At 26.5% G+C, this 22607-nt stretch overlaps 3 protein-coding genes across 6 annotated transcripts in view; 1 reads left to right on the top strand and 2 right to left on the bottom strand.

Moving 5' to 3' along the window:
• LOC114128079 (regulating synaptic membrane exocytosis protein 1) overlaps nt 1-436 on the bottom strand; it is a 184689-nt gene extending 184253 nt beyond the window's left edge. For 2 of the 3 annotated variants that reach the window (XM_027992493.2, XM_027992491.2), the window contains exon 1: nt 257-436. The gene's annotated coding sequence lies outside the window, so the exon portion shown is untranslated. Of the gene's footprint in view, nt 1-185 lie in introns of all 3 variants that reach the window. The other variant, XM_050202711.1, reaches the window with a different exon arrangement.
• A 7663-nt stretch (nt 437-8099) lies between these two features.
• LOC114128075 (GTPase-activating protein) lies at nt 8100-20149 on the bottom strand. Of its 2 annotated transcripts, XM_027992484.2 has the most exons (18): nt 19714-20149; nt 19397-19508; nt 16183-16366; nt 12848-13060; nt 12631-12794; nt 12396-12567; nt 12175-12323; nt 11875-12076; nt 11681-11792; nt 11511-11617; nt 11279-11431; nt 11148-11221; nt 11036-11059; nt 10775-10881; nt 10448-10691; nt 10235-10386; nt 9556-9733; nt 8100-9442 (listed from the first exon to the last, which is right to left on the bottom strand). In XM_027992484.2, exons 1-18 carry the CDS (start codon nt 19772-19774, stop codon nt 9361-9363), a joined length of 2490 nt encoding a protein of 829 aa, XP_027848285.1. In that variant the 5' UTR covers nt 19775-20149; the 3' UTR covers nt 8100-9360. The 2 variants fall into 2 exon arrangements, with proteins under 2 accessions (XP_027848285.1, XP_027848286.1); XM_027992485.2 differs by lacking the exon at nt 11036-11059.
• A 159-nt stretch (nt 20150-20308) lies between these two features.
• LOC114128076 (mitochondrial chaperone BCS1) lies at nt 20309-22607 on the top strand. The gene is made up of 5 exons (XM_027992486.2): nt 20309-20978; nt 21249-21388; nt 21461-21889; nt 21974-22091; nt 22156-22607. Exons 1-5 carry the CDS (start codon nt 20656-20658, stop codon nt 22418-22420), a joined length of 1275 nt encoding a protein of 424 aa, XP_027848287.1. The 5' UTR covers nt 20309-20655; the 3' UTR covers nt 22421-22607.

Raw genomic sequence — 22607 nt, 5'->3', positions numbered from 1 at the left:
TATATTAGATATAGAATATTTACTCGTAATTCGTTTAAATTCAATTATATTTAACCTACAATCTACTCGGCATTATCCATTGATATTACATATTATTTTCTATTCGATCTGTCGCAGATTGTTTGCCGATTACATATCACATAGGTAATGATAACTTAACAGGTACAATGACACTATATAGGTACCTATACATTTTTATTTCGATATTTCGACAAAAACCCGGAAATCTGAAAACTGAACACTGTTCGGGACTTACGGTGAAACAACTCGGCCTGCGTGACGACTGCAGGATCACCAATGCATGTAGGTACGCGTTTTATGTCGGTGAACACTTGTTGCGGGTCAGAGGACGGATGATGTTGGGGTGGAACGGGACCGCGGGGTTCGTCGTCGGTTACTCGGCCGGTGCGCGACTACTACTATCGCGCGGGTTCCAAAAGCCGACGCCACAGCCATTCGTCGGCGGCGGCGGCAACAGCGACAAGCGGATAACGCCGACAGAGAGAGCTCCGCCGTCGACCCCGTGTGCTCCGTCCTTTGTTCTCGTCGTTAAATCCTCATTCGTTATTATTATTATTATTATTATATGTACATAATTACTTTATTACAGGGACATCGCCCACTCGCGAACACTGGACAGTAGGTACAGCTTTCGATGGACGTCCGGCGGCGTTAGATTTTTTTGATTTTTTTCTTAAATATGTTTAGTATCGTTAAACGCATATTGACGCTGTGGTTATTATAGTCGTTGTCTTTTCTGTCAAAAATGCTAGTATAATGCGAATTTTTAAAACTAATGCGCTGCTATAATAATTGGCCGACGAGACCAGATAAACGCGATTTGGTTCCAACCGAGTCGGTTTTAGAATTTAATAACGATTTTACCAACAATTTTTATGAAAATAACAGTAAAAATTTATTTATTTCTAAATGATTATTTATACATACTACATAGGTGCAGAATTTTGCGCGATAATTTATCATAACCACGTGTTAGAGTGGTTTAAGAAATGTAAACATGACTAAACACATTAAAGACTACTTTAACCAAATAAATCCCACCGGAACACCCAATACATTATACGCATTACGCATAACATACTCAATTATTTTTATTATTATATTTCTCGAGAATTTAGTCCAGAAATTAAACATTATCTTAAGTAATCCTTAAGTAATTTTATACATTTTAATAGGAAGAGTTAAGATTTTAACGTATTTCGTTGAAAAACACAATTTATAATTGAATTTACAATTGTGTTCGTAAATGTATGAATACATCCATTGGGGCTTATATTATTTTTTTAAATTATAAACAAGAATAAAACAAAAATTCTTACAATATAAAAATACAATTGTGTATTATTTTTTAAGTTTAATAAACAATTCAATTATCTAAAGATGTTTAAACAATTAGTGCAAGCCATTTGGTTGAAGGCTTAGTGATCAATAGAATGTTATCGAAATATTGTGTGATTGAATTATTTGTTAGTCGAAAAACAAATGATCGAATAGGTATTTAATTAGTATGGTCGAAATGTTTTAAGGTTGAATGGGTTATTTAATCGAAGTAAAATTGATGTACCTAGCTCATCACAAGTAATAATAATTGAGATAGGATACAAGGGAATGGTATAATTTCACAATATACACTTAAAATGTTCAACAAAGGCTCATAAATAATCTAGGTTAGGTTTAATGGAGTACTTGATAGGAATAGGTCAACATTTTAAATTTAAATTATTCTAAATTATATAGTAATAGCTTAGTTATTTTTTTTTAACATTAAACTTAACACATTTATTTGTATTTATAGTTATACTTTTATACATTTTTCGACCATAATATATTATGATTATAATATAATCAAAATGTTATATCACATTATAACATTTTAATCACATGAATTTTCAATATTATGTTTTTTGACTAAAAATATGTCGCATCAAATAATATTTCGACCACTAGATTTTTAATTAGATCATCCCCACTCCTACAAAAGTTTATCTTAAGGATTAAATCATAAACATTTTCAAACCTAAAAAATTATAAAACAAGAGCATTTTAAATGTTCTTATTAAAAGTACCTACAATTGTTTGTTAAACATATTATTTAAACTCAAAATATATTTTAGACCTTATTAATACGTAGTACTTACATATTTACTAAGTTTATTAACCAATTAATTTGACTAATAGACTAAAAACTTGTAGTGTACTTAATGAAATTTTTTTAACGAGGTATGTACAATATATCCATAATACTATAACTGCTTAAGAAATAAGCTTAAGCTTAATTAAGATTATAAAATTAAGTTCAAATGTATTATATAACAATATACAGGAATATAAATTAGTATTATTAGGTATGTATTTCTAGTTTCATGTATGATAATCAAAAATATTAAAACGTTTCTACAATTCATAATAAAAAAAATGTATGATGCCAAGTTTCAATTTAACAGTAAATAAAAATTATACTTAGTAACATAAAAAAGTTGTTGTATAAAAAAGAAAATTTCTAAGATACAGAATCTGGAAATTATTTACACCAGTGGTTCTCAACCAGTGTACACGAGATTGTCTAGGTGTGCCGCTAGAAATGTTATTAAATATTGAAAACAGTATTTTCGGCAAAGTTGCTAAAGTTATTGTGGTTGTCAAGTGCGTGAGTGTACCGTGAAAATTTGTGATGTATGATAGTGTGCCGTGAACCGAACAAAGTTGAGAACCACTGATTTACACATTAGTTGAGCCACTATTTTGCAATGTCATTGGCGTGTGAGTGAATTTCTATTACATTTAAAAGTTAAAATAAATCATCAAGTTAAAAAATAGTTCTAAGTAGATATCACTATGGTTCTTATCTAGTTAACAAATAAAAATATGTATATGAGGCTAAGTATTTACTCTGTATAATATTTGTATAGTACAATGTTTTAAAATAAATTTAAATACACTTAATACCTAGGGTGCATTTAAATTAATAAGTAGCTTAATTGCTCTGCAATAGCGTTAAAACATAAAATATTCATATTGAAGTCTCGCTCATTTCTGCCATTTTATTGAAATATTATATTTGTAACAATTTCTATTATAAATTGTATTCTAACATTTTTTGTTCTGTTAAAATACAATTTTTTGGTGGCTATATAAAAAATATTTCTACTATTGTATATTAAAATACTCACTAGGGTCAACATTTTAAGTTAAAATTATAAATTTAATAGTCTTACGTATTACTAACTAACTAAATTATATATTATGATTATGTATGTAATAAATGTAGTATTCAATCAGTAAAAAGTAAACACACAAAAAATAGAAATAAAAATTTAAAAAAATAATAATAACTATTGAAAAACCAATACATTCTCGCATTGCCCATAATATTGTAATAATAACAATAATTTATCATACAATTGTACAGGTACATAATTATTATTTGCTTGATACTGGATTTCTGAAAGCGTAATGTTAGTTTAGTAAATTGTTATAATTACTACATAATTTTCAGAAAATTATATTATCAGAGTTTAACTCTTAAAATTTGTGCTAACTATTATTCAATTGTATACTGTATGTCCAAGATAACAATTTAAATTTATTTATGTAATCCAGCTATTATTTTCTTAATTAGTCATTATTAATAATTCTCATACCTAATATGATGAATATTACTTATTCGGTGAAATAAGTATTTAAAAAAACAGTATACTCAACACTCACTCGTGAATCTGAATTCTAGTTTAAACTGTAAGGCTTATCGATTTTAAAACATAATTATTATTTTCGATATTATTATTTTAAATATTTCAGAGGCACAATGTATAGGCAATTTCAGTACATCATCGTGTAAGTGGTGTTCAAACGGTATCCAGCTGACCAGCTCTATTATACCTAGTGTAAGCAATTATAACTATAGATAATCAAATTTAAAATGGGAATATTTCATTCCAATAAAACGTAGTTCACAAAAACGCCGATTAATAACGTTATACTTCGAAAAAAAGAAGTTTTTATAAACTTACTTTTACATTCACCTTTATTGCATTGTACAGTATGTAACAAGTGTTGTACCTTGGCATTAAGTAAGTCAATGTAATATATATTTTAAATTTGAATTTAATGATAACTCAATGCATATAAAAACGATTTTCAGCGAAGACATTCTATCAGCATTTATGCAATATAATGTTTGTAGGTACATTATAATTGCTATTGGCTAGTATAGTAATTTAATTTACTATTAGTAATGCGGTAGGTGTTGCTCAGTATAAATAAGCTTAACCAAAATATTTTGAGAATATAATTTCTTATCATAGTCAAGTATAAAAATATGTTTAAAAGTTTTTAATTACAATAAAACAACTGAAACCGTTTATTTTCTTTCATCCAAATTAACATCAAATGTGTATAAAAATATTATACCTATTAACTTTAATATTTTTAAATAGCTATAATAACAACTTTTTAGTACCTACTTCATACTACTTTTTAAAGCTTTTTGACCAAGCAGTAAATTATCACCAATATTTATGGAAAAAATACTTGACTGTGCAAATAAAATGCTAATATAAACATTTGGTCATAATGTCAAGTAGATATCTGTGGTTATTCGTTTTATGAATTACAACAAAATAAGAAAATCGATCCTGCCTAAAACTCGTTTTACATAAAAATTCCTGTCAGGGAATAATACTCGTATATCTAATATTTTTTTCCGATTACATTCAAAGTACACGAAGAATTATCAATTTCGACTAACCAAAAGTACCAACTATAATAAATAAACCTATACCTAATATTAATTATTCCTAGTTGTGTTTAAAACAATCATTTCAATCATTCATCATTGGAAAAAGTACCAATTTTTGTTATAATTATAAACTTAAGGAAGGGTGTTTATAAATACGGAGTTAAAAATAAAATCAAAGAAAACCAGTGACTGCTTTTAATTATCATTGAAGAAAAAGTTAAATGTAAAACAAAACATATCCAAAAAAATAACGTAATACTATCTTTATGACATTAAATGCAAAAGTAATGTTATAAACCTAAATAAGCCAACTTTTTTTTCAAATTATAACCTTTCAATAGATAGTGTTAACATCAACATAAACATGAGGATGATCTTTAATTAAAATTTCAAAAGTTATTAAGATACATTTTTGTATTGTAATATATTTATTAAAAACATTTACTTTCTAATAAACTAGAAAATGTGAGGGAAGGGGCATCACACTATCTTCAATTTATGAACTTAGGGAGAATATGCAATAATTACACATTCTCCCTAAGTTATATATAATATTAGTCCCTATAATTATTATAGATTTTTTAAAATAGATCACGTGGCTATTTATGTTTGAGACGACAAAGGGAGTTATCAGGTAAATTTACGAGAGGAGAGTTTGTATATGAGAAGAATTGCGTAATTCCAAAAGTTGTTGTGGAGTTTATTACAGTGATTGGAAGCAAAAGTAGATTTTGTATGTATGTTAAATCCATGATATAGAGTATAACTGCTGACGTACCAGAGAATATTAAAAAGGACACAATACACGAATAATTATTAATTCATGATTGTAACACTTAAAATGTAATTAAGTTTGAATTTTCATGGTTCCCCTGAAGATTAAATTTTTAGAAATTTTACTAAACATATTTTATATTATCACAATAATATGAGGAATGCCCAATGGCTTTCATATTATTACTTAGTACTTACTGTATTATAGTGCCAATGTACCCAGTGGCGTAATTTGGTCATGTTTGTAGAAGGGATGAAATGTTTTTATATTTTACTTGTAACCCCTCTCCCCGAAAAAAAATATCATAAGCATCTTCTTTCAGTGCAATAAATATAACACATATGACACGGAAACAAATAATTACAAAATATTCAATAACATACAATATCAATAAATAAATTTAGTTAACCAGTATTTTTAAAAAAAAAAAAAAAAGGTCAAGGGGGAATACGACACCCAAATCCCTCCCCCTGTAATTACGCCACTGAATGTACCTATTTTACGTTAAATTTGTGGATATAAGGTATATTATGTTTGTTTACACTATTGTTGTGTATTTTATTAATTCTGTTGAAATGTTTAACATCTCCTGCAGCAGTGTCAGTTCAGCCTTAACATGTTTTTTGTTATTATTAAAACTTTGGACAGATTTTAGCCACTTTAAAAATAAAAATATATTATTATCGAGGTTATGGTTAAAACTTTGAAAAAACCAAACTACTTATAATAATAGTTATAAAATGTGTGTTGGTTTGTGATAATATGTCTGAGGAGACTCTAAAACAAGTGGTGTTAGCGAAGTCCCCCCGAAGTTATATTCAGTATTTTAATAGATAGACATTACTTAAATAGAGATGCAAATTTTGTGTGTACCTATTATATACTTCTACTATTTATTTTCCAAGTCAATTCCCACATATAGGAAAACGAATAATCGTTAGAAAGTAGAGACAAAACAATAAAATGTTGTAATGTTTAAAAAAAATGTCTCTTTTTATTGAGTATTTACATATTTCTTGATTATTGATATTATCGTCATGTCTATCATGGTACCAGGTTTTTCTTTAATATTCCTAAAATATTTAATCTTCAAATTCTATTTTTCACTAACAAAATTATATATGTTAACGCACTGTATAGTCTATATAAAATATGTTAACTTATATTATTTAGGTACTCTTTATAATTGGTATCACTTAGGTACATGATTTGTTTTTTATCTAAGATAGCTACCTCAATCAAATCGTAAAAACTGATTTCAAGTATTTTGACATTAACTCATGAACATTTCAGCATGATTGGCAAGTATCAAATTAAGATGTAATAATAATTAAAAATATTTAAAAAAATCTTTGAATTACATTTCAAAACTTACAAGCATCATATAATAGGTATAAACGTGTGATCTCTATTTTTTTTTATTATATAGAAACATAAATTTATCATCTAAATTCACTAATAGGTACTTTATCTGTCTTTGACAGTAAGTTATAATTAAAAATTTTCAAGGTTACAATAGTGATAAAAAACATTGCACTTAAGTAAACATTAATATGCTTGTAGTGTACACTGTATGTGTATACAGAAGTGTACAGTATGTATATACGGTATTAAAAAAACAAAAAATATTCTGTTTTAAGAGCTTAATTATATACTAAATTTACTAAAAAGTTAAGTAACTATTCATAATTACCAAGTTGGACTTGAGATCATACAATATAAACAATAACAATTAATATATGTTCACCTAATATAATAATAAATGTGAACAAATGTGCATGGATGAACATACATTTTTTTATCAGCTACTTAAATTTTTAAATATGTATGTAAAAAATGTTTATGTTCAAAAACAAACTTCAATAAATATTATCAATAACATCATATTAATTGTAAATCATAGATTCAATAAACCATTTAGAAATATTTATAGATTGATATTAAATGTTTAAATGTAACAATGTCGTAAACTTATCATGACTCACAAACATTTAACACAAATAATTTTTATTCAGTGTTTAAACAGTTATTGACTTATCTTAAGAAAAGGAATACATTTTCAATTTTGCTCTTAATCAATTGAGGAAAAGTTAAACATTATTATTTTTTAAATTCGTAAAAATCAAATTTTTAGATTCATTAAAACTCGTATTTATTTCATAAATAAATCCAACTATTACCAAATATATCCAACTCAATAAGAGTTTTGAAATTATCTATATTATAAATATACAAGTTTTCTAACCCCGCTTTGATTGAAATAATAAAATTATTTTATTTTAATTACAGTAAAACTCAGTAAATGACACTATGAGTATATTCCAACTTCAATAATCTATTTAACAGGGATAAGAATTGTTATGCAATTAAGCATAGGTAGAAAAATATGTTGATCAGACAATCGAAACTAATTTATAGATAATAAGTATCAATTGTTTTAGAGATTAAATAAAATTAATATCAGTGAATCAGTAAATTACTAATAGTATTTATACTAAATACACAATTTTAACCATACATAAATTTTTGGGGCATGTTAAAGGAAAAAGAAAAAAACAACCAAAATAAATGCTAAATTAATAATTTTATTTAAATTACTTTTTTACAAGAAAACTAAAAGCAGGAGCAACTTTACATGAACGCATGTATGCATATTGCATAATTATTAATTAATTTTATGTTTACGAGAATAATATTAATATAATAATAGTGGAGTTTTCTTCTTCGGGAAATGTTTATATATATATATAAATTATATATATAAATATAAAATCATATTTTGTACTATGAAAATGATAATAAATGCTTTAATTAATTATATATTTGACATGAAATTAATAACAAATTGTTATACACTCTAAATTCAAGTAAAAAAAAAAAAAAAATATGTATAATAAAAAATAAAAATAAATACATTCTTATATATAATATTATATGATATTATTTGTAAATAAGAAAATCATTTTCAATTGTTAGGGTAACTAAAAATTATACAATTTAAAATAAGGAAGACTTAAAAAATTAAGAATATTTCAAACATTAACACGTCTATATGTTATTTTAGTAATTTTTTTTAAGAACATTAACGATATTTAAATATTATCTTAAACATTAATTCAATAATTTGGTGTTTCGGGTTAAAAATTAACAATCACAACATTGTTGGTGTTAGAAAAATGTACAATCGACTCAATAGACAAAAAGATGGGGATAAACTGCTCGTTCAATAATAAATACTGTACATTAATAATATTATAATAATTTTGTACAAAGAAGATTGAAAACAAAGGGAATGTGGAGTCGATTTACTTATATTTACAATATTTTATAACAGATAAATTATAATATTTTAAGTTTTTCATCTCAATTAATTGTTTTTTAAACTATATAAAACACTTAAACAAATAATTTGGTAAATTTTAAATAATTTAGAGAAATAGAGAATTTGTAAAAAAATATAAGCTGCCAAAGAAAAAAAATAATGAAAAATATATACACATACTTAAGTAATATGAATACTATCATATGAACACAAGGGTGTTAATTACTGTTGGCACAATGGTTTTTGTTAATGGAGAAGCGTGTATAAAACTATACATGTCATAACAACATTATATCTATTGGTTAATTTTTTGTAAAATTTGAGAATTAACGAGTTTTAACATTAAGGATAAGCCTAAAATAATTAATAAAATATTAATAGTAATATATTAATAATGAACTGAATTAAGTTTCTATAAAAATTATGTAGATTTTTAATAATCTATTTAAATTTATGTTTAGTATTGTTACCCCTTTAAATCGAACGGGATCTTTTAAATGTATGCTACCAAACTTTTTGATGATGTGCACTGAGGTCTTTTCGCCCAGCTAGTAATAGGTAATTGTCATCACCAATCGGTGCTTGTCTGAAATAACAAAAATTAATTTAGTTAAAATAAATGTAAGATTTTATCTTTATATTAAATTAAATACTCTTTATAATTATTAAACAATATCATTTCAATACAATAAAACATACTTGCTGCCATATTTTGTTTCTCTTGCAATAGTCCTTAAAACTGTTCGATGCTCTTGTTCTAATGTATATATTATTTCTCGCAGAGTAGATAAAGTAATAAATGTAGTTTTGGGGTCTTCAATTAGTATAGGGAGACATAATCTATCTCCTGGATATACAGCTTTACATTCGCATGCTTCTATAAATATAAATGTATTATTTAATATGTATATTTTATGATCACATAAATGATAAATAACTTAAAATATAATTATTAATTAATATAACCTTGAAATTAAGTCTTGCCTTCTGGCTCAAGTCTTTAATACTTGGTTATTTTGAAAAAAAAAAAAGAAATAATTATAATACCAATTAAGAGAATTGAACATAAATAATAATAATATAATAAAAATAATAGAATATTGAAATCAATACTCTTGTATGTGTACAAGTATTAAAATTTTCATTCGCAGAATAATTGTATTACTAGACAGATACATAATATTCTTATGAATATTTTTATAGTTCATCTTGTTAATATTTTTTATAATTAAAGGTAATCAAAATATTAATAACATAGGTATTAATTTTTGTTTTAAGTAATTATTCCAAGAAAAATAATTATCAATTTTGCTCCAATATGAATCCACTACTGATACATAAATAGTATAATATATAATACAATAATTATCATTCTTACTTAATACACTATCAAATCTGTCAATATGAGTCACACAAAGTGCATGTATTCTAGAGAGTTCTCTATCAACGTCAACACTACTAGTCTGTATATGATCGACTGAAGTTGATACTTCTTGGCATCCCTTGGTTCTTTCATTGTTAGACTTGCAACTGCAAAAATGAATAATTATTTTAATACAGAATTAATATAATATTATAATATTGTACTTACCAAAGCCAAGTGCCATTTATAAAGGCAGCTGGATGATAGAGGGTAAGTCGCTTATTGTTTGAGAAACACATTTTAGTTAATAAATCAACCCATTCTTTTTCTTCAACACAATTATTAGCTTGTATGTATAAAATTCTTTCTGGTTGAATTATTTGAAACATATTATTTTTATTGAACGACTCTTGTTGAAGCCGTTCAACAGCCAATATGTCTGACAATGTAATTGTACAGAGAGACTCTTTACCTAAAATAATATACAATAATTATATTATATTAAATATTAATAGAACTTTTTAAAAATTTAATATAAACCTAAATTTCATTTACCTTTCTGTTTAGCATATGACAAATCTCGTGTAGTTAATTTGAAATAACGTTGTTTAAAATTTTTTCTACCAAATTTTTTTCGACCTTGAGCACGTTTTGTCAACATCCTATAGCAAATCATTACAATTAAAATATTAGGAAATATATTTATATGGAAGTATAAGATGATCAGAATTCTATCTTTCATATTTGTACAATGGAATACCGATCACCTGATATAAAATACATTTCCATTGTATTACAACTTCACACATTACTCACCACGAGGTAATTTTCCTTAGATAGCTAAAATATATTTAACCATTATACAACAATAATGGGGGAATATATGATCATAAGTGATATAATAATGAATAACTAAATTAATAATTACCCTTCTTTGAGTGTTACGGGAGTATCCTGAGTACATTCTTCTGGACCAGCTGAGGCAGAAATAATTTCTAAAAACTATAAATTTATAATGTGAGTATGGTATAAAATTTTATTTTTAACAAATGTCTTTACTTGTCTAACAGCAGTAACATGTTGTTCAGTATATACAGATTGATACATTGATGACATATATTCTTCTTTGAAATTTGATCGTGAACAAACCAGATTACCCAAGCTTTGGATAGTTTTTGATACCAGTGTAAGGGTTCGATTTGTTTGAGAATCCTTTAAAAAAAAAATAGACAATAAACATGATAAATATAATAATAATAATAATAATAAACACTGATTAAGTTAAGCATACAATTTGTTCTTTTGTGAGATCAAAAAGCCTGGGGCCTAATATTGCTGGTGCAAAAAATCTTAAAAATATAAATCCAGATACAACTGAATACTTAATTTCTTTGTTTTCTAAAAAAAAAAAAAAAATTATCATTATTTTAAATTACATACCAAAATAAAAACAAAAATTACCTGGAAAATATTTTATAGCTACTTCTTTCAGTGTATGGAATAATTGGCACATTACAGTAGGACATTTTAGGGCTGATGTTGTAATAGCTTTGAATACGTCTTCTACATAAATCTAAAAATCATATAAATAGTTTAATGTTTAGAAAAAAATGTCTTCTGCTTGTTACTTATTATTCAATATGATTAAAATTTACTTTTAAGTTTGCCAAATTATGACTGATAACTGTTGTGTCTTTAACTCTAGCAGGATCAATTTCACAGGGTCTTCTTTCTGCCAAAAGCCTTTCCAATGGTGGTCTTAAAGTTTCGTGTAAATATCTCATTCCAGATATGTGCATTGATTCATCCATCATTTTGGACACCAAGGAGTTCCCACGAAATATAGTATTTGCATCACTACAAAATAAATAATGTATTTATTAAATTTAAGGTTTTAAATAAAAAAAAAAAATAACTTTAAATCAAAAAATAAAATAAATCCTAAAATTACTTACGTAACTTTTGATATTTCCCAATAGGCAAGGGCTTTGATTGTCGGAATAATTTGCCCATGATGTAACAAAATACGTACAATAGGCTGAGCAGAATCTATTTTATTTGGAATAATTTCTCCCAAAAGATACACAGTACTAGCAGTTGTTGGCTAAATAATTATATATAATGATTTATTATCAAGATTTTATTCACAAAATATAAAACATAGATAAATAATTACCACTACTGCATGACTATTTAACAGTAAATGTTTAAGACGTTCATAATTGTGTGATGGTAAAACATGATCAGCAGTATAATGAATTTTTAAACGTAATGATCCTACACTTGGATAATTAAAACCCTGGTCTTCCCTGAGACTTGACTTTCTATTTCGTGGTTGAAGAAAATACCTATTTAAAGAAAACAATTTGATTGCGATTTAATATTTAATTCCATCAATTAAATAAACTTACCATGCACTAACGGTTCTTCCTTGTAACGGTATAGTTACTTGACCCAAAAATACAGTATTGCTACTGGATATTTCATGATAAAGTGTAACAATAAGTTCAGCCCAATCAGCCGTAGGTGTTTGTCCAACTATGTGCTGTTTATGAATTCCACTTAATCCAGGTAGCTAAAATAATAAATATTATAAAACCAGTTTTTCTTAATTTTATTTAACATTACAGTAAAGGCAAAAGCTTCATCAAAAACAGGTGAATTAGTCTTTTTCTTGACTTTGGTTCTTTGCGTTTCTGTTTTGTCATTTGTATATCGAACTGTTACATCAGCAAATGGATCACAATTTCCATTTGTAATGGCTAATTCACATGCTTCATTTAAGCGAACACCTAATCTACCTCGGTTTTCGCCAAATTCTATTTCAATATGAATTTTTCCCTGCACAAACAAATTTAGTTAATAACACACACTCATGATACAATTTTTTTTATTCTTTTGATGCTTATATAATATTTTATCTACCGTAAATATTTTTTCAACGTTAATTTGCAATTGTTTGTAAATTTATTAAACTATATACAAAAAGAAAATTGTTTTACTTCTATAGGTAATGCAATATTTCTATTTTTTACACTTAATTGAAATACCTAATACCATCAAAATTCTATGATATTACCAAAAAAAATTTATACGACTAATAAACTTCTTATTTGTATTCGTTAATGTAAAACACATTTTTTTTTTTTTTTGTTGGTATAATGATTAAAATATTTAAGTACTTTTAAAGTACTTAACTTTTTAAGTAAGTACATCACAAATAAAAAGTGTTTAAAATACTTCATTCTGAATCCAATTTTTAATAACTGTTTTTAATTAATCACCACTTATTGTTTAGTTTTCAATTTTAGTACATATTTGTTCACTTTAGATAATAAATCATTAATCTTTAAAAAACGTACACACATCTTTTTTATTTAAAATGATATGTTGATATAAATAACTCAATCAAAAAATTCATATTAGTGATTAATAATATTATAATACAAATAATCACAACCATGTATAAAGTATATATTGCACAACTCACACAGACTATCAAATAATTTTATTTTTGTTATAAAAGGTGTATCTTCATTTCAAAATGATAAAGTATAATATATATGTATAATAAAATTGATAAATAGCATAATCGTACAAGTACCTTTTATTTTCTGTACAATTAATAAATAACTTCATTTTACAATAATTCAAGATTAATACATTTATCTTAACCCTTTTCTAATATAAGCTCCATGAGTTCAAAATATATTTAATTTGTAATTTTTTTTTTTTTTTAAGTTAATAAGAAATATCTATTATTTATTAATATAAATGATAATATCATTATATTACATTTATTATGTGTTATAAAAAAGCACCAACTAAATTGGTCAAATTAAGTCTTTGCACTATCTCTAGATTATAGAATAGTATTCAAAAAAAATTATATAAATACAAAATATATGAAACAAGTAAATAATTAATAGATATATAATGAATATTATATGGTAATAATTAGGTAATAAATAATAATTTATAATAAAAATCAAATTGTATACTTATTAAACAGAACAAGAGAGGAGTCACTATTATCGATAAAATAGAAATATAACTAATTTATCAAAAAGAATTGCATACACATTTAGTAAACTCATTATTAAACAATTGTATTATAATATATATATTTTTTTTTAATTAAAAAAATGCATAAAAAATTATTTAATTATAGGTAAACAAAAGGTACAACTATTATATATTAAAACTTAAGTTTTAACTAAACTGAGTTGAATTTGGAAAAAAAAATAAAAAGGGAATACAAGTTTCAAAAAAATATACATACCTACCTAAATAGTAAATATTAAAATTTTTTATTGATACAGATAAAACTTTAAATCTGGCAACACACGAAGCGGTTTGATTATGTGCCGTTTCAGATTATGATCCGCGGCGATCAAATCGCTTGTCTGAACGGTTTATTGGAAAAGTATTGTTTAACTTTAGCAAGCGAAAGCAGTCGGCCACATGAGCGACCACAGGCAGTCATCTGCGGCGCGGTTTCACCCATATGGCATTTGATTAACCTGTGTTTAATTTTAAGCGGCTTTCCGCCAACCACGACCGTAAGCGGCCAAACCGCTCTATGTGTAGCCAGCTTAAGAAGTATCACAAATATTTTTTTTAAAAGAGAAATTCTCCCCCTTTTCAATTCAAACACTGTTGGATAAATATTCATGACATAGGGATTCTGTTGATAATTAAATAGAAATGTAGAAATACTTAATTTATTTTTAATATTGATATAAAATACTATTATCAATTAATATAATACAATAAAATAATGATTTAATTAAAATATTTTTGTTACTATTAATTGATTAATATTTATTAGGTATAATATGTGTAATATGTCTAATAAGAAATTTGATTCAAATAACTTTAAAAAAATTAAAAAAGTTTGACCGTTATAACAGAAATATTTGCAGACTATTCAGCAAAAAAATATATCATTATTTATTGTTAGATTTCATCATTAATTACTCACAAATGAAAGTACCTACAGTAATTTTTTTTAATTATAAAACCTATACTATACTACTAATTACTTTACTATTTACTATTTATTATCTACTACTATTTATTAAACTTTTAAAATTTAGTATGATTCAACTTTTTTATATATAAGTAACTAAATTTACCTAAATTAAGTTACTCTTTTTTTTTATTAAATAGTAACTTTAAACTTAATTTAAATTTTTCTATATTAACTTATCAAGTTAAAAATTAGTTAACTTGCCCAACCATAAACAAATTACAGAGAAAGATTATAATTACTAAACAATTTTTATTAAATTTTATAAATAAAATGTTTTATGTTCAACAAAAACTACATATTTTAAATTTTAATGCAAACAAAAGATTTGCAAAATGAAGTATAAAAATAAAAAATATCATAGTTTGACTAGGTATTTGTCCAAAAATACACATATATGGCAGCTATGTAGGTACCAGAAATGTGAATACAATAGACAACAATACTCTCAATTGTTAAATATAACTTTACTTTTGAGATTATACTTACTTGTATGAAATCACATACAAATTCATTGGTTCTTTTGTAGTTAAGATTCTTATTAGATAAGGACAATAAATATTTTATGTTTACAAAAATCTTCAGTACAGGCTACTAATCAAAATAAATGATAGAATATAAATGTTGACATTAAAAGTGAATATACTTTAAAATAATATGAAATTATAAATAGTACTTATAAAATCTCTAATTTTTTAATAACATATAATTTTTACTTAAATAGGTATATTGATAGAGTAATATAGATTCTATCATACTCTACATACAACAGTTATTTTATTTTAAATCTTTATTAATTTATTAAAGTGTAAGAGCGTGTCATTCCAATTAAATACACTTAATTCCATAGAACTTCTAATAAATTAAATCTACCTACATTATAATACTCTATAATCTAAATACCTATGTTATTAATAATAAAATTAAATACCTGTACTTCAGATTCAACATTCAGTGGTCTTAAAGGGAACCAGTGATCCTTGTCATTAAATGATGTTAATTGGTCCCTTCGGACAGTTACTCTTCCTAATGGTCTATCTCGTTCATAAACACATACACCAAGGTAACGGAAACGACGAGGTATTTCAAACTCAAATTCTTCACCCCAAAATGGACTAAAAAATAAATAAATATAAATATAATTAATAACAATAGTAAATTAACTAAACATTAGGTAATACATATACATATATAATTATTAAAAATAAATATTTAATTAAGCAACTAACAATATAGTGGGAATAAAGTATTGTATATTATCATTAGGTTAATTTTTTACTCATACCTATTATGACTATATTATATGTTGTAGATCAAAACAAGGAAAAAACTATGAATAGAGAGAGCAGTTAACTATGTTGGCACTGAATACAGATATCACGGAAATTATAATATTATGTCATCTCATTATCTGTTCATCAGGACAATGTTAAATTCAACAAAATATGACTTTTGTTATTTTTAGACTATTTTCTAAAAACGGACATTGTAGTGGCTCAAATATTCCTCTATGAACAATGGAACAGAGAACTCACCTAACTGTAACTTACATCAATATTTTAAAACCAGGCAATAAGTTTTTAATATATTATCTAAATGACTACATTATAATGTAATTATAATAAAATACTACTAAATTCAATTTACCATTCATAAATGTCAATATTTCTATATTCTACCTTAAATTGGTTAAAAATGTTATTACCTATTAATGTGAAACAATTTTTAATTTATTACTTTTTTTATAGAAAATAGAAAATATTTATATTTTATATACAAAAAGTAAAATTTGATCATACGATAGAAATGAAGAATTTATTTATGGTTTAAAATGGGTATTTTGTATAAACATACAAAAATTTATTTTATTTTTAGATTTTATTATACTGATTGTTTTTCAAAAAAAAAAAAAAAAAAATGAACATTTTACTCTACATTTTACGAGTCTATTTTTAGGCTATTTAAATTTGACAGAGCTCTTTCTCTTATACAAAACCACATACAGCATAAATATCAATCAAGTAATTTTAATTAAAATTTATTTTTACAACTTTCAATTAAAATAAATATGAATATTTTTAATTTTAAAAATATGCCAAAATAATTAATATCTCTCAACTTTTTGAGCTAATTGTAAGAAAAAACTAATTTAACATTTAAACAAATTCATAAGTTTACCTAAAAACTGTTTACGTTATTCAGCATAAACAGTGCCAGTGAATTCCCAAATGAATGTGTCTTATGTAGTTTGCCAAATTATATACCAGTTAAAATTATTTAGATTACTTATGTGTTATCACCCTTGCCAAACTTTTAATATTATAAAATACACTTAGTTTATGGTTAATATTTATTACGTAATTATAATAGGTTTTTAAATTGTTTTAAAACTGTGATATACTTAATACTTAAAAATAAATTAATTTGCAACCATACAATTTCATTTAACATATAGGTACATATAAAACTAAAACAATTTCACTAGATACGATAAAATAATAAATTAAAATATTAGAATATAATTGAAACATACAAGTGTAGAATACTAATGCATTATCATTCATTAATGAATGAGTTTTACATACAATTTTATATAGAAAATTCAAAAAATACCTCTGCATTTTAAATATATATTATATATTTTATAGGTAGTTTAACTAATTTCTAGTAATTGTAAAGAATGTAAGAAATGTAAAACAAATGAAATATTATGATTATACTTTAAGAAAAGTATACTATACCTCAATGTATAGATTATATAAACTTATTAATTGTGCATATCATCTTAATTATGTAAACAAATTAATATTTTATTTTTAATTAAATTAAACAATATTTTACTGTTAATTAAAATATGTCTCTTCTAGTGGTTAATAGAGTATAGTAGTTAACTATCATTTATCATTTGAAAGAGACATAATTTAGTAGAGTATAGTAGAGTTAGGAAAGAATATTAATATGTTATATTTTCTAAAAATATTAAATTGCATTTAGAAGCTATACATGTTAAATTATAAAATCAACTCAATTGTCTTATTTAAAATATTTTATCCAAATATTCTTTACATAGTAGGTAATAAAATTAATAATATTTTAGTAAAACTTAAAATGTATTATGTTAATAATAGATTCACGTGCCATTCAAATTATAAATACGTGCCTTTAAGGAATTATCTCACTATCATCTATAACCATAATTAGACGTATGTATGGTGGTATATAATGTCTCATAGGTGTTCCGCAATACATGTATTTAGTATATAAATGTTAGTACTCTTTGAAATTCAAAATTCAAAAAAAGGTAAATAGAATATTATCTAAAATGTTAGGTAAGCATAGAAGTTTAATTTAAAATATTATTAATAATTTTTTATGTTGCTACTTCTTAGTATGATATACCTATAGGCTATAATTGATCTCTAATCAAATGATAATGGTAACAATGGGTCATTCTTCGATTCAACATTTGAACATTATATTAATTTTATCTTAATTATTGTTTATTCTCAAATTAAATATAAAATAGATAAAATTAGTTTGATTAAATATAATAGCATATACAAACTAGGTATCACAACAGAAACATAAAATGTAGTTATAAAAAAATATTTAAAATAATACTATAATAAATGATCAAACCAATTATGAATAATATGTACACACTATAAAACAGAATAAAAAGGTCCAATCAAACATTAAATCTTAAAATATTTTTAATTTTAATTTAATCAGAATCGTATTAATTTGTTTCACGATCATGAAATTAAAACTAATATTTTGATTTTTAATAACCAATAATATATTTGCATATAATATTTAATTAAAATTAAATCCTCGATTAAATCTTATTTTAAAAAAAAAAAAATGTACCTATATTGGATGGATAATACAATAATGCATATGGGTGATGTAGTAAATTACAATGGCATTGACTATTGTCCACCATTCATTATTACTTATTAGTTATTAGAAACCAATAAAAAAATACCTCTAATTCAAAAAGTATCTGGAATTTTTCTAAACAGAATAAAATCCTGCACGACCCAGTGTACCAGCGGTTTCTATTACAAGGGCATGTCGACAGTACATAGGTATGACAAAAAAATTGATAAGATGAAAACAATTGGTCAGGTAGATGTACTCACTCGATCGCTTTTTCAATAGTAGCTGTACGGAATATTTCTTCCTGGTCAAGTGTAATTGTGCAATGTCCATCTCTGAGTGACGAATGTCCCTTGCCCAAATTCTTTGCATCACCTACACTCAAAACAACAATAACATCTCGGTCATTCATGATTATTTTTTCGGGGGTTAACAGGTCTCCATTGACGCGTTTACATGTATACCAATGCGCATGGGGGGGCCATCGACACGGGCACCCGAAAAGATGGCCCTTCCAACACCTGAGTGGACTACATGACACGGAACAACGGACGTAACGTTATGATATTTTACCACTCACCGATTTTGATCTTTAGTCTCTCCACGACCCTGAAGTTTGGCTTACCCTCGGCCATCGTCATTTCGCGCAAACCCGGTGCACGTCCACCGCCAATTCATCAACGACGTTTCATTCAAAAAAGTAATTGATTCATGGTTTCTCGGTGTGTGTGTGAGTGTGTATGTGTGTGTTGGTTGTGTCCTTCCTTCCGAAAAGCGTTCCCATTCATGCGAAATGCTCGGGGGACAGGACGGACGGGTGAGCGAGCGCGCGCGCGTGAGCGAGCGACGGTGACGGGACGATAGTGCAACGAAGACACCATGAAGAGCGCGGGCGGGCCGCGGAGCGCGGGGTTTCCCGTCGGGCGGAAACGTATGTCGGTCAGGCGTTCCCAAACGGGTCACGTTTCCGGCCAATCCGCCTAAAGTGCTGCTGCTTCGCCCGTCGACCGGACGGACGGGCCGACCTCACCACTTCCCTGCACGACCACTCATCTCCGAAACAGTGTGAAACGGATTTTGGGACTCCCCTCCGAACGTCAACAACGTGACGGTCGGTGGTCGGGCTAACCGTGGTCGCCGGCCGCCGTCACAACTTAAGACAACTGCGGACGGTATTTTTTTCTTTTCCGTCGACCGCAATGAAGTTCGGTGCGTTATCGAGTGTTGGTAAGCCATCGTCGTGAACATACAGACGGTCGCGGCCCATTATTGATTAAAAGCAGACATTTTTATTTTGTGATATTAATATCATGTTCGTGATTATAAATGACAGAATCATACTCGTCTCGACTTGAATCATAGTGAATGATGAATGAATTGATTGCAATAATCTAAAACATAAGATTGTCCTGTTAGTCAATTATTAGCTGACGCTAGCCCTGTACCAGTATACAGATTTTTGTGGCCCATGTCTCCGGATAATCATTCATTTAACCTGTAATTATTATTATATTGTTTGAAAATGCCGCTGAATGATCTACTATCCACGCTCGGTGACAATCCGTACTTCGGCGCCGGCTTTGGTCTGTTCGGGCTCGGATTGGGAGCTGCTGTGTTGCGCAAGGGTGCTTCCGCTGGTTTAGTGTTGTTTCGTCGAAATTTCATGATGACCTTGGAAGTACCGTGCCGTGACAAAAGTTATCAATGGGTACTGCTGTGGGTAACGCAAAAGGCAGCCAAGCGTACTCAGCACCTGAGCGTAGAGACAACTTTTGAGCAAATGGATACTGGACGGGTGAACACTACATATCATTTCTTACCCAGCATTGGAGTACATTTGATCGAGTAAGTTGCGCTTCATATCCTCTCGATCGATCTTTGTAACCAGAATTAGTATTACGTTTTCCTGTATGAATATTCCTCAATTTATTATGTACCACTGGTCCTACTTGAGTCTATTAACTTTTTGTTGGGTACATCATCTCCCATCTTCATTGTTTAAAAATTGAATAGGTAGTTAAAAAAAAAAAAATATTAAAATACTAATTGCTACCTATCAAATTAAAATACTAATGTTTATCATTGATATCTTTATTATAAAATACATTTTTTCAGATATAATGGGAAATATATTCAAGTAACAAGAACAAGGGAACAACAATCATTAGATTTGCATGCTGGTGTTCCATGGGAAAATGTTGTACTTACAGCATTTGGAACAAATAAGTCGCTATTCACTAATATATTAGAAGAAGGTAAAATGTAAAATTGCAACTTCTTATATACATTAGTACATTACAATTGATTTTGATTATTTTGTCAGGTAGCTCGTCAGATGGCTTTAAAAACATTAGAAGGCCGTACAATAGTATATACTGCTTTAGGATCAGAATGGCGTCCTTTTGGACATCCACAAAAACCCAGGCCTCTAACATCTGTTGTATTAGATGATGGTATTTCTGAAAGAATATTAAAGGATGTACAAAAATTTATTTCCAAACCTTATTGGTACATTGAACGTGGGATACCATATAGAAGAGGATATTTATTACACGGTCCACCTGGTTGTGGAAAAACATCTTTTATTAAAGCTTTAGCTGGAGAATTGCAGTATGGTGTATGTTTATTAAATTTAAGTGAACGTGGGCTTACAGATGATAGATTAAACTATTTAATGACTGCTGCTCCTCAAAATACAATTATATTATTAGAAGATGTTGATGCAGCTTTTGGTGGAAGACATGAATCTAAACAAGGTATTTTATAATTCATTATTTTACAAGTATACTTAATTTTAAAATAATAGTGAACATATATTAAATGCATTGTAATTTTTTTAGTTGCTTCTGCTTATGATGGACTAAGTCGGGTAACACTAAGTGGCTTATTAAATGCTCTTGATGGAGCTGCTTCATCTGAAGCTAGAATATTATTTATGACGACAAATTACATTGAAAGGTAAGAACATTTATTTATACTTATTTGATAAGAATACCATAATTTGTTAAATTGTTATATTTAGACTAGATGCTGCATTGATTAGACCTGGTAGAGTAGATTCAAAGGAATATATTGGCCATTGTTCACAGTCACAAATTGAACGAATGTATAATCGATTTTTCCTAGAAAATAGCAACAATGAAAAATATGCTAAAGAGTTTGCAGAAACTGTTTTTAAAACTGGAAAACCTGCAAGTGCAGCTCAAATACAAGGTTATTTTATGTTATTTGAAGATTCTTCTCCCAGTGAATTAATTAAGAATTACAATTTAATTTGGGATACATAAAAATTGATAGATACAAATTTGTTATACAACTAAACAATTATTGTTACCTATCTGTTTCTCAATTCAATTGTTATTTATAAATGTATAATTAAAAAAAAAAACTGATCGAGAAAGAGTCTGCTAACAATAAGTATTTAATGTTTAATGTTGTAATGATAGTAAAATAAACAATATTTATTTATTTAAA

This window comes from Aphis gossypii, chromosome 1 (genome assembly GCF_020184175.1).
Source record: "Aphis gossypii isolate Hap1 chromosome 1, ASM2018417v2, whole genome shotgun sequence".
NCBI lineage: Eukaryota > Metazoa > Arthropoda > Insecta > Hemiptera > Aphididae > Aphis > Aphis gossypii.
Note: the sequence above shows the minus strand (reverse complement) of the source record. Positions and strands in the feature narration are given on the sequence as shown.

Excerpts from the sequence above, each read along its gene's own strand:
- LOC114128075 (XM_027992484.2), bottom strand. The coding sequence starts at position 19,774 with ATGACGATGGCCGAGGGTAAGCCAAACTTCAGGGTCGTGGAGAGACTA. Across the intron at positions 11,432-11,510 it reads ATCTCACAAAAGAACAAATT|GATTCTCAAACAAATCGAAC; the intron begins GTATGCTTAACT and ends TTTTTTTTAAAG. Across the intron at positions 9,734-10,234 it reads CAGATTTGATAGTGTATTAA|AAGCATGCGAATGTAAAGCT; the intron begins GTAAGAATGATA and ends TTATATTTATAG.
- LOC114128076 (XM_027992486.2), top strand. The coding sequence starts at position 20,656 with ATGCCGCTGAATGATCTACTATCCACGCTCGGTGACAATCCGTACTTC. Across the intron at positions 21,389-21,460 it reads CACTAATATATTAGAAGAAG|CTCGTCAGATGGCTTTAAAA; the intron begins GTAAAATGTAAA and ends TTTGTCAGGTAG. Across the intron at positions 21,890-21,973 it reads AAGACATGAATCTAAACAAG|TTGCTTCTGCTTATGATGGA; the intron begins GTATTTTATAAT and ends TAATTTTTTTAG.